We start from the raw sequence: 12,962 nt of genomic DNA, 5'->3' as shown, positions 1-12,962 counted from the left end.
AGAAGTAGTTTAAATAACTATTGTTTTTGATATTTTTTTTCAGAAATGGTGATGCTGAAAATAATGATAGTCAGTCTGATATTGATGAAGATGAAGTAATAGATGATGAAGACGGAGAACACCACAAAGGAACTAATTTGGGTTTAGATAATGCTAATACAATTGCACAGATGACAAATGGAATATTAGATATTTCCATATTTTCATGGGAAGATGATAAAAAACAAAATGGTTCTGCTTTGGATGGAACTGCTGAAAACTGTGACTATCATCGTTATATTACTACAAACTCAGAAAAACTTGTGAGTATAAACAGCTTGATGAGCTTTTCATATATGATCACCAGTCTATATTGCATGTGAAAATATTTCCTATCCTTAAATTTATTTCATATTGATCAGTGGAGTTATTCTTTGTCTTCTCTAGAATTTTTGATTAAAACTTTTTATACTGTTTTATATCTCAGTGTGGATGGAGGATTGTTGAAGCAATTATTGTTGCTTAGGCTCAATCATTCCTAATACAGGATTTGATGAAAGGCATTTCATTTTTTGTTTTTTATCAGTCATTACATTACACATGCTGAACATTTACTTAAATGGCAGTTTACTTTAAGGCACTTCAGATTTCATCATTCACTTGTTATAATAATTTCTAATTATCCTTTCAATAATTACTGCATTAAATATGTTAACACTAATTTAACTGTTGTTTTGTGTGACGATGTCATCATCATCGTTTAACGTCCGCTTTCCATGCTAGCATGGGTTGGACGGTTTTGACTGAGGGCTGGCAACCAGATGGCTGCACCAGGCTCCAGTCTTGATCTGGCAGAGTTTCTACAGCTAAATGCCCTTCCTAACACCAACCACTCTGAGAGTGTAGTGGGTGTTTTTACGTGCCACCTGCACGGGGGCCAGTCAGGCGGTACTGGCAATGACCTCGTTCGAATCTTTTTACACGTGCCACCGACACAGGTGCCAGTGAAGCGGTTCCTAAGTAATTTATTCTCTAGAATCGATAAATTGTTTGGTGAGATACAGTTCTGGTTCCAATTTTACTATGGCTTAGTAACTTCTTATAGCAGTTGCTTAGCAACATTTATACATCAAGGACAAGCAATATCTAATTTCTTGTCTTCAAAGTTCACTTGACACTTCTCTATGGTTCAAGTAAATTGGAACTATGCAGTCTTTTTAATGTTTATCACAAGGTCTGATTTTTCTCTTAAGGTATCTGTTTTCTATTTGTGTTTTTCTTCACTTTTTTTTTATTCCTGAAACTGCATTTAAAACATGAATATCTTTGTAAATGTCTGACAGAAGTGTTTATTTTCTCTTCTTCAGATTAAATCTGATGACAACCAGTGTCAGTGTCACTTTTGTTTACGCCAGCGAGGGAACACTGTTTCAACTTCACTACCTCAGCATGTTCCTATTCTCCCAAGACCAGCACATCTTCATCTTTATCCACATATTCACGGACCTTCTGGCTTGCATGGCCTTCATGGAAGTGCCGCTGCTGCTGCTGCCGCTGCTGCTGTGAATGGTGGTAGCAATACTGGTTGCAGTAGTAGTAGCAGCAGCAGCAGCAACAATAACACTAACAATAGCAATATTAATAATAATAATGCAAACGGTAACACAAGCATTGTTAATGGAAGACCGTCGTCTCATGCACGTGCTATATTGCAACCTCAGTGGGATGTTGAAGTCGTACAACTTCGGCAACAGCCTAAATTTATTATCTCACCTCAGTCGAAGTTACCTGTACAATTGGTGCGTTCTAATGCTACTGCGTTAACCGATCACGAACACACTTACCAAGGGGATTGGGAGAACACTCAATTGTACCCTAGGTTATTACTTGATACTCATAAGTATGATGAGAGCATAAATGGTGAGTTACTGCCATGTACGTCATCGCTTGTCAGAAGTTCGTCATCGTCATCACCGTCATCATCATCATCAGAATCAGGGTTGCCTTCCCAAGGAGCTGTGATCGAAACATTGCCATCTAATCATCTCTCATCTAGCCTTGAATCATCTTCAATTGAAGTGCAAGTTACGGTGCAGCAAACTGAGCTTCTCCAACCACAAGAATCCTCACAGCAGCCATCCCTCCCCTTCTCTTCTGCCACTCCTTCATCTACATCACAATCTGCAACTACGTTAGTGTGTAGCAAGGTACACAAGTGCAACAATCAGAATGGTTCCATCAAAAGCCATTCGTGTAATCGTCCAGCTACCCTTGGTGGAAACAGTTCATCTCATAATGAAAAGGTTCACAACCAACACTGCAAGAAGTATGGGGCTAACCCAGGAGGTGCTGAGGTGAGATATTTTAATTTCATTCTCACGTTCACTTGCTCTTTCCACAAACTTTTTGTCCCAAATTATTAAATGTCTAAATCTTCTACTTCAGATAAGTCCAAGAAACGCCAATATAGTCAAAGAAGATTCATCTCATCAGTCTCGCAATTATACTAATGCAATGCTTGGTCAGTATTCATGTACGCATAATAATAACAACAACAATAATTTACGTAACAGCAATGGGCATGCTTACCAGAATCCTGGTACAGTTGATTCTGGCTTGTGTGTAAATGCTGTTCCCATGCCAACCACATTGAATAACGTCAGTGTGGGTACATCAACAATGTGTACAGATCCAGATTGTGTTGTCCACCAAGAAGATAATGATGACAGTGTCGATGATAGCTGTTCAGAGCAAAGTTCCTCAACCTCCACATCGAATCAAAAGGAAGGAAAATATTGTGACTGCTGTTATTGTGAATTCTTTGGACATGGAACTGTAAGTCAGCTTTAATGTTGTAACTTTGTCTATTTTCATTTTGTAAGTACTAATGAAAAAAATAAATGCATTGTGATACTCATTGTAGATATTAGAAGACAGTAGTGGAAACTTTCTGTAATAGTTATATTAGGAAGATTACTGTAGTAGACATATTAAGAAGAAATTGCTTAGATAGACAGTAAAGCATTGGATCTTGAAGATATATATAGAACTGATGTATAGAGATCTGTATTATAGGCCAATTCATTCTATACCAGCATGGTAATACAGATACAAAACTGAAGATAATGAAGTAAACAAATAGTTTTGTGAATGATTTTTTTAAGGTGTTCAACAAATAGCTAACTCATGAGTTTGTTTGAAAAGCCACCACAAGCATTCAGTGAAGTTCTAAGGCCATACCTGTTGCACTACCATTGTTACTTTAGCTGTATTAGAATTGAATGAATTAGTAAGAACATCCTATTGTAAGACATTTTCTTCAATATAGATACAGATAATCTATGACAGCGCAGAACATTTAAAAATAAGTTATTAGTAATGATGAACATCAATATCAGAAATATAGAAGCAAGTAGAGTAATGTTCCTTTAGTTCTTGCACTCAGTAACAGTACATAACCCTTTGGTGTTCAAATTTCTCTATTAAATGTAATACTTTTTCACTCAAATTGTTTTGAATTAATCATGCATTATGTTATAGCTTTGAGGGTTTCAATGATATGATTGTTTATTTTTAGAATGTCACTGTAGGTTAGGTGTGAGAGGCTAGATATGGCCAGTTTGAATATAAAACATGTAGAATATTTGGGCTGGATATGGCCAGTTTGAATATAAAACATGTAGAATATTTGGGCCGGATATGGCCAGTTTAAACACTAAAGGGTTAAATTGAAAAGTAAGTTTTATATGAACACAAAATGAATTTCAGACTCATTTCTTCAATAATACATAATTATTTTCTACTTTATATTAATCTCTATTATATTTCACTGATTGTCTATGTTGAAACTGAACTTTTGCCAACATGTTCTATTTACAGCCACCAAAAGCACCCACTAGTCATAAATTCTATGAAATGCGAGAAAAACTACAGTTGAAACTTAGAAGACGGGTAAGAACTGAAAAAGCTTTTCTGACAGCATCTTGTATATGTTTTGTTTAGTTGAATTTTTTATCAATATCCAACCTGGATCACACTAGAATAAAGACATTATTAATCAGAATAGCGTCAAGACGAAATCCTATTTCTAAAATACAACAAATGAGGTTAGCATCTGCTGTTACTACTAGATGAAATGTGAGAAAGGAAAATAAATTCTCAAAATAGGAAAATACTACAAATGTCAAGGGATGCCTTCCAGGTAGCCAAATTTATCAGCAATTTCTTTCCTGCAACTTTAGATTGAATTTGGACAATTTATGTGTAGTGTTATGCAGGCTTGGCTGTATATTCACACAGGCTACCTAAAGGTATCCCTTGACATTTGGGAACATGTTTAGTGGTTTGGTCCCATTATTTGAATGCTGTTGGCTGAGATCCTCTACTATAGCTGCAGGTTGGCTAGAAGGATATTGAGCTTAACTTGATAACCAGCTGATCTAGCAAGCGGTGCTGGTGCGCATTGATGCCGTCAAGAGTTAGGCCTCGAAACGGCGCGCATTCTCTCCTGATGACACCCATACACTTGCTGGCTTCCAGTATACGGAGCTTTTGACTGGTAGCACTTGCATGTGCAAGTTGTTTGCAAGACATCTAAGTTAAATTGCTTGATGAAAACTGAAGAAGCTTGTTGTGTGTGTGTGTGTGTGAGAGTTTGTATTTTTCCCTTGTCTTCACATGTGTGTTCATTGATTGTAAACAAAAGTCTCACCATTTACACAGATGGTGGTGTTTGCTTGCTGTTCACTGCAAAAAGCATGTCCAAACTTCTTGATACTGTTTGTAAACAAAACAAACCTTACTGTCCATACAAACGTAATCATGTCCTGGCTGTTGATTGCTCACTAGCTGGGTGATTGTTACCATGCTTGACCCAGATATTTTTCATTAGAAGGCACACAAAAATCTTATTTGGAAAAATTCAAACGAATGTATATCTTTACCAGTTGGCATATGATTTGCCCTATTTGATGATGGTCTTATCTAGACTTTGTTTCCTGGATAAGCTCATAATCATTGAGTACCTATTATCTATCCTCATAAGAATGGATACAAGTGTGAACAAAGTATAGAGGATGGGAATTTAATCTGTTCTCGCTTAACTGTCTATTATTGGTGTGACGAATTCAAACAGAATTGTAAATGTCTAAACTAACAACCATCAGTTTACTTCAGTCAGCTCACCATTGAGTGAGCTCTGGTCTATAACTGAAGTTCGTAAACGCACAACCATACAGGCTGTGGTTAAAATAGAATTATCAAACATTTTTAATGTATTTTTAAAATATATGTTAAATCCAAATTGTTCATTAGTTTTAATTTATTCTCATTTTTAGAAAGAAGCCAAGGTACAGAAGAAGTCTGATGATGACCAGGTTCCCTATCTTCTCGACCAAAGAGGTTTAGATGATCTAGTACGTTACATTAATGGTTATGATGACTCAAACTGGGCTAAATCAACATCAAATACAGAGAAATCTTCAACTACAAAAGCAGCTAAGCGAAAGAAACAGAAGCAACGAAAGGTAAGAATTTAATTGCTCATTATTGTCTTCCGTTATTATACATTTTCCCAGATTTATTAAATTTGTTTTGTATTTTTACTAGATAATATTTAAAAAAAATTATTGCAGATTGCTGAATGGGTGTGAGAATAAGGGAATTGATTATTAAATGTTACAAATTCAAACCTTATGACTGCCACTGTGCAATTATTTATGATTAAGGGAACACTGCTTGGCTTCGTTAGGTTGCCTGATAAAAAGTTCCAAGCAATTTAAAAGCAATTGATTTAACAAAAAATAGTTTTTATTCATGTTTGATTGAAATTATCAACACATCCTACTTCCATATGTTTCATATTGTGGCAGAAAGGAAATAGGCCTAGTGTTGGATAAATTAGATGTTACTCAATGAATGTATCACATTGCATTCCAAAAGCTTTTGTAATGTGATAATAGTAATAAAATATCTTCCTTCAAGTCGAAGGCATGACAGTGGTTAAGAAGTTCATTTTGCAACAATTAGATTTCAGTACCATGGGCAAGTATCTTTCAGTGGCTTGTGAGTGAAATTGGGTAGAGGGAAATTATAGAAACCTGTCAGATGTTTGTGTGTGTGTTTTTCCACTGATCTTTTCATGGAAAATGGTGACTCTCTGTATGTCTTATAAACAAAATGTCTTATTGCTCAGCAGTTTCATTATGTGTGAAAATCAGTAGGGGGGAAAAGAAACCAGTTGAAACAGGAAGGAAAGATTGGTAACAGGAAAGGTATCTGACCATAGAAACCTACTTCAATATATAAAGTTCAGCCAACTGATGCCAGTATAGAGAAAAAAATGTAAAAATCAATAATGACCTTTTTTTTAAGACCTTATAATAATATTGGTAGCAATGAAATATACGGTTTGGAAGAAGACTGTCTCTTTAGTCTTGCTTGGGGACAGCCTTCTGCTGGATGAATGAACAGAGAAACTGCAGAAGAGGAGACATTTTGGTCTTGCCAAAAAATAGACAATCTCTAGTGCTGGTGCTAAGCAAATCTGCACTTGTACACTTTTTAAAGTGGTTTGCAAAAGGAAGCACATCCAGCCAAAGTAAAACTGCCAAAAATGGAATGTGTGAATGAAATGAGAACTGATTTGGACTGTGACAGCCTGTTTAGTCCAAGCCTGCATAAAAAAGCAGTTGTAAAACAGATAATGATTATGAAATTTTCTATTTGTAGGCAAAAGAAAGAGCCAAGCTAGAAGTGCAGCAATGTGATAAAACTTACCTAATGAATGATTACCCAAACGGGCAGTGTCAGATTGCACAGTTGTGTAACAACTCTAACTTGTTAGTGAAATTAAAAAAGAAGCGTGTTAAACACAAGGTTTTATATTTACAAGGAGAGTATTCTGATGATGAAGATGATGATGATGACGATGATGATGAAGAAGAAGTTGAGTTACCAAACGGGCATATGGATGAGGCAGAAGATGAAGATAACGAGAGGCTGGAAGAGAAAAGATCATGCTTAGATGGGAAATGTCAAGGTAATGTATCATCAACCAAGTTAAAAACTGAAAATTGCCATGTGAGAAAGAACATTTCTGAAAATCACCAAAAACAGCTGTCCAAGCAACAACAGCAACAGCTGCAGCAATTACACCACCACCACCACCACCACCACCAGCAGCAGCAACAGCAGCAGCAGCAACAACAACAACAACAACAGCAGCAGCAGCACCACCAACAGCAACAATACATATTACAACCTAAAGAAGATTTAAAATTATCTGCTGATCTGAACTTGGTACCAAATAAGTGTCTACCTAAGAAAGGTAAAATTTCTGGGAAAATCACCTCTACTTCTAAGACAGGCTCTAAATCCTGCCCTCAGGAAGACATCAGCTCTCCTTCTGTTATTCCAACACAAACATTAAGTAATTCAAATTCCAGTTCAGAGAAATCACATTGTAAAACAGTTACAACAAACAATATTACACAAGAAATGTCAAATGTCAAACCAGTTTCAGACTGTGCTACTAAAAAAAGCCGAAGGAGTGTTGAAAAGCCAGCAGTAAGTAGTCAGAGTAAATCTCATGCTGGCAATGTTACTAAGTCTACATTGAAAGTTCACAATGGTAACCAGTTGCCAACAACAGTGTTGCCCAATTCCTCCTTGTCATCATCGTCTTCTTTGTGCTCATCAGGACTGCTCACAGAACAGAAGTCCAATAGAGATCAACCAAACAAAATATGTGTTGAACAAAAAACGTCTGAAGATAAACTCTCCAAAACCAAAAATGTAAATAAAAAATTGGTTGAAAATGTACCCACTCCCAAAATTACTGATCAGGTAAATTTTTTTTTTTCTTGCTCTTATTAAATTGTTATTTTTCATTCTTGTTGAAAGCAGATATTTATGTGGTTTGAATTTTTTTTTTTTTTTTTCATTATCTCAAAATCTATTTTCATTTTATATTTTGAAGTGTAATAGTTACAATAGTATTTAGCTTTGTGCCATTAACTGATTTCAAATGCAGCCAGCTCTGCTTTTTATGTTTCCATTGTCAATAAGAATTAATTGTATCACATTCATTTGACTATATGTAAATTCTCTTGTATAAAATTTGTGACCTTCTGCTAATGTCTTAAATTGGTGGATTTACTGCCATCTGTCAAGATACGCTAGGGGTTTTAAATTATATTCAGTTTAGAACATTGATGTTCTCTCTGCTATGAATATATTAGGGCCAATTCTTTCAACTATACTGCTCTCTTATAAAGAAAAAAAAGTGACTGTTTAGTCAAACTATTGTGTAGGTTTAAATATCTTAAAGTGACCATATATTTAGTCAAACTACTGAAAATTGTGTGTCACAGTAATGTTTAGAAAAGCAAGTAGATGAAAGGATTACTGTGTAATTTTATAGCAATTAGATGGAAAGAATATGAATTATTTGAAAAATCTCATTTTTAGGTTTTGGATTCAAAGTTCTGTTGTTTTCTAATGATAGTGTTGATGTATTTAGTCTATGTATTTTAGATATTTTTCAGTTCAGATTTAAAATAATTCAATTTCTTATTATTCATATAAAACTATCAACCACTCAGTAAACATTTCTCTCTCTCTCTCTCTATCTTTTTTCTAGAATAAATTGAATGGAAAAAACAAAAGAAATAAGAAAAAGAATAAAAATAGTGACAGTAGTTTTGTGGGTGAGTTTCACTTATATACTGTTAAAATTTTGTGATAATGTTTCTTAATATATCAGAATTCTTATTACATTTTTTTTTATTCTACTTCAGAAGACGTTTTTTTACCTAAATCTGAATCAGATCTTGAAAATGGTGAAATGGATGAAGTGGAAAGAGAATTAGAAGAATTTAAAAGGTAAAATTAAATAATTAATTCTTAGAAGAGAATGCAAGAAAGTACATTTTGAAAAGGCAATGTATTGAGTAATGAGTGTGTGTGGTTAGTTTCACGGGTTGGACGGTTCAACTGGGGTCTGGGAAGCCAGGAGGCTGCACCAGGCTCCAGTCTGATTTGGCAGTGTTTCTACAGCTGGGTGCCCTTCCTAACGCCAACCACTCCGTGAGTGTTGTGGGTGCTTTTTACGTGCCAGGGAAGGCTGGCAACGGCCACGATTGGTTGGTGCTTTTTATGTGCCACCGGCACAGAAGCCAACCAAGGTGGTGCTGGTATCGACCACGTATGGATGGTGCTTTTTACATGCCAGGGTAGGCTGGCGACGGCCACGATCGGTTGGTGGTTTTTACGTACCACCAACACAGAAGCCAGTCAAGGTGGCGCTAGCATTGGCCACACATGGGTGGTGCTTTTTAGGTGTCACCGGCACAGTTGCCGGAGTAGGCTGGCCACCGGCACAGTTGCCAGGGTAAGCTGGCAACGATCGGTTGGTGCTTCTTACTTGCCACCGGCACGGATGATGGTTATGTGGTGAAAAAGTTTCTTCACAAAAACTGTTACTCAGTACAGCATGACAACTTACATCACAATTTCTTCTTCCCTTTCTATTATAAGAAACTTTGCAAAGGATATGGTGTGCTGCTTTTCTTTGTTAACTAAACCATAAAAAGTATTTCAGTATTGTGCAAATTAATTTTCAAAAAGCATCCCCATAATCTAGTCATGTGGTTATATTTATAAATGACTAGCAGCTAAGCCCAGTTTCACTCGGTCTGTTTGGATGATGTGGCTGTGATTGTTTTCGGTTAGGCATAATCCATAACAGTGTTTCTCAACCTTCTCATTTCGGGTCCCCTGAATCGATTTTCTCAGTAACTATGGGGGCTAGGAAAAAAGTACAAACCACATTCCAATCTATGCACCCGTCTCCACATGTGTGCCATTTTTCACATGAATCCACCCAGCCATTTGGCTGTGAACCTCAAGACAAGAAAGAATACAATGATCACCCATGTCCAATTTATATTATAGATTAGAAGTGTTCAGTTTAAATTTTGTAAAGACATTTTTCACTAATATGAGATTATTTGGCATGAGATATCAGATAAATTCTTTTAACTACATTCTTATCAAATGTTAGTGATCTTCAATATTTGAAATGTTTCTTATTTACTTTCACATCCACACATTAGAAGATGAGTATACTCACTTGCTAACAGAAAGATTACACTTCAACTATTTTCAGCCTAATTTTATAAATTATACATTTTATTGTACTTTTAAATATATTAAATTATGTTTTACATTCAGCTAACACATAGTAATGAAGTGTTTGTTCTTAGATTTATGATATGGTGGATCAGATTGAATAGACTTGTCATCGGACATTCAACCCATGACCACATCCAATATTTTTTCAGGAATTATAGAAAAGGTAGTGAATTGTGGTTGGAGGGATATTTGGCTGCTATTTCTAGCAGGTCCAGGCCCATGCATCAGCTTTTAGTAAAGTAGAAAAATTACTTTTGTGTTGTTGTCCACATAAGTACATTTGGTCTATTCTACTAAAAGGGTCTTGAAGCCGTAATGAATGTAAATTAGGTTCTGAACTTGGAAAGAGAATTTTATATGTCAGTGTGTAACAACCAACAGTTGACTGCACTGATGCAGGAGTTGGCAATATGAAGTTCAATAAACATAGTCGCAGGAGTGGCTGTGTGGTAAGTAGCTTGCTAACTAACCACATGGCTCCGGGTTCAGTTCCACTGCGTGGCATCTTGGGCAAGTGTTTTCTGCTATAGCCCCGAGCTGACCAATGCCTTGTGAGTGGATTTGGTAGACGGAAACTGAAAGAAGCCTGTCGTATATATGTATGTGTGTGTGTTTGTGTGTCTGTGTTTGTCCCCCTAGCATTGCTTGACAACCGATGCTGGTGTGTTTACATCCCCGTCACTTAGCAGTTTGGCAAAAGAGACCGATAGAATAAGTACTGGGCTTACAAAGAATAAGTCCCGGGGTTGATTTGCTCGACTAAAGGCGGTGCCCCAGCATGGCCACAGTCAAATGACTGAAATAAGTAAAAGAGTAAACTATTTTGTAGCAATAGATGTGTAATACCTTATGTAGTATGCTTAGCTTAGTATTTGACTATGTTAGAGAAGGGAGAAAACTTTTAATAACAGTAATTGAGAGTTTTGTTTTATTTTTCAGGTTCTGTTTGGATTCAACTTCGCAGAAGAAGGGGAAACTCCAAGTGAATATGAATATTAAAGATATCTTTAATAAAAGAAAAACAGTCACCTGTACATGAATATCAACTTAGCTGTGATTGGCTGAATATCCATTGTTTTGTGCTGTGATTGGCTGAACAATACTAATTAATTCATAAAGAAAATGGATTGGTTCAAATTGATTACTATGTTGGGTAGCTTGGCCACTTTGTAAAACATCTCTTGTTATTGGGCGAAGCAATGTTTGCTAATTCACTTTTGTCTCATCACACTTTAAATTTTCTTACAACACACTCAAAGAACTGTAAATGTGTAGAAGGGCTGATACTATAGACTTTGTGTTGATGTTTAGAGACAAGCTTTTTAATAGCTTGCAATATCTTTTCAACGGCCATGGCAAGTTGCTGAGCAGCTTGTTGCAACACCAAGTCTTGGTGCTATCAATCCTAACACTATTTCTAATTACCAGCTTATCAAGAATGGCACCAACACCAACCATAACTGCATTTCAAGATGTTGCATAATGACATTACACATGATAAAAACTCTTGAAATTGAGAAAAAAAAATCTATATAACAATAATAATTGGTCATTTTATAATCAGACTGATTTAAACATTTTCCCTGGAACATAGTTACATGTAAGATAAGTACAACTAGTTTTAAGATTTAAAATGGAAGCTTTCTCTAGGATCCAAAGAAAATTCTATCACTTGTGTCAAGCTCTAAACCTTTCATAGTAAAAATGGCTTTCAAACTGATTTGGAAGTGTTTAGAGTGGATGTTTTGATTTTTTAAAAAATGAAGAAAAAAAAGATAAAAAGAGAAACTATACTGAGAAAGAAACTATTCTATAGTGGCAGCTTCAATTTCTAGATTTGCTTGCTGCTTCCCTTCAATAAAATTATTGTACAACTTTTATTGTTTTTTTTCTTTATTCACTTATTACCATTATTTAATATTTTTAGAGGTCATCAGCTAATGTCCTTGTTCTATGCTAGCATGTCATATATGAGAGAGTGAATGTTGAATGTTGATACCAAACAGTCAAGGTGTATGGAGTACATGCAGTTTTGAAGTCCTTTATGTATATGCTTCAAGATTTGTGAGAGGGACGGATGGAGAGAGGAGAGTCAGCTAGGTACCATAGCACCTCTAGTTACACTGGAAGACTACATTAAACAAGAGATCCCGTGTTATCCTTAGCCACCCGGGTAGCATAGTACAGTGAGAAGAGGAAAGAATGAGCAAAGAGGAATGAACTCTCGAGACATGATAGGTGTATTGGAGAGGCTATCAAGGTGGATGAAGATGAAGCCTTGACTATATATACATATATATGTATGGAAATTGTGTGTGTGTGTGTGTATGTATGTATGTATGTATAAATAATGGAAATTGCCCATCAGGAATTACTGCAGAGATGCTCAAAATATCTGGCAGTGTCGGCTATAGTCTGGTCACCTATATAGTTAACTAGGTGATACATGAAGGAGTCATACCCAATGACTGGTGTAGCAGCATAATAGTCAACTGCTACAAAGGTAAAGGTGACGCTTTAGATACAAATAATTACAGAGATATCAAGCTGTTGGATCAGGTAATGAAGATCACGGAGAGGGTCAGTTTAGATGAGATGCAGTTTGGTTTTGTGCCACGGAAAAGCACCACTGATGCTATATTTCTGGTAAGACAGCTGCAGGAGAAACACCTAGCCAAAGATAAGCCCCTGTACCTGGCTTTTGTTGGCAGGGAGAAAGCCTTTGACAGGGTCCTCCGATCCCTTATCTGGTGGTCAATGAGGAAACTAGGGATAGATGAATGGTTATT

At 36.1% G+C, this 12,962-nt stretch overlaps 1 protein-coding gene across 5 annotated transcripts in view; it reads left to right on the top strand.

Moving 5' to 3' along the window:
• Nucleotides 1–12,053, top strand: part of LOC115223113 (protein FAM193A) — a 78,882-nt gene extending 66,829 nt beyond the window's left edge. For 4 of the 5 annotated variants that reach the window (XM_036500583.1, XM_029793536.2, XM_029793528.2 and 1 more), the window contains 9 exons: nucleotides 44–302; nucleotides 1,347–2,333; nucleotides 2,425–2,814; nucleotides 3,859–3,930; nucleotides 5,316–5,504; nucleotides 6,709–7,824; nucleotides 8,621–8,687; nucleotides 8,778–8,862; nucleotides 11,113–12,053. In XM_036500583.1, the coding sequence (XP_036356476.1) occupies nucleotides 44–302; nucleotides 1,347–2,333; nucleotides 2,425–2,814; nucleotides 3,859–3,930; nucleotides 5,316–5,504; nucleotides 6,709–7,824; nucleotides 8,621–8,687; nucleotides 8,778–8,862; nucleotides 11,113–11,212 (3,265 nt within the window). In that variant the 3' untranslated portion in view covers nucleotides 11,213–12,053. The remainder of the gene's footprint in view (nucleotides 1–43; nucleotides 303–1,346; nucleotides 2,334–2,424; nucleotides 2,815–3,858; nucleotides 3,931–5,315; nucleotides 5,505–6,708; nucleotides 7,825–8,620; nucleotides 8,688–8,777; nucleotides 8,863–11,112) is intronic. The other variant, XM_036500584.1, reaches the window with a different exon arrangement.
• The last annotated feature ends 909 nt before the right edge of the window (nucleotides 12,054–12,962 follow it).

The sequence above is a fragment of the Octopus sinensis genome, linkage group LG2, assembly GCF_006345805.1.
Source record: "Octopus sinensis linkage group LG2, ASM634580v1, whole genome shotgun sequence".
Taxonomy (NCBI): Eukaryota; Metazoa; Mollusca; class Cephalopoda; order Octopoda; family Octopodidae; genus Octopus; species Octopus sinensis.
Note: the sequence above shows the minus strand (reverse complement) of the source record. Positions and strands in the feature narration are given on the sequence as shown.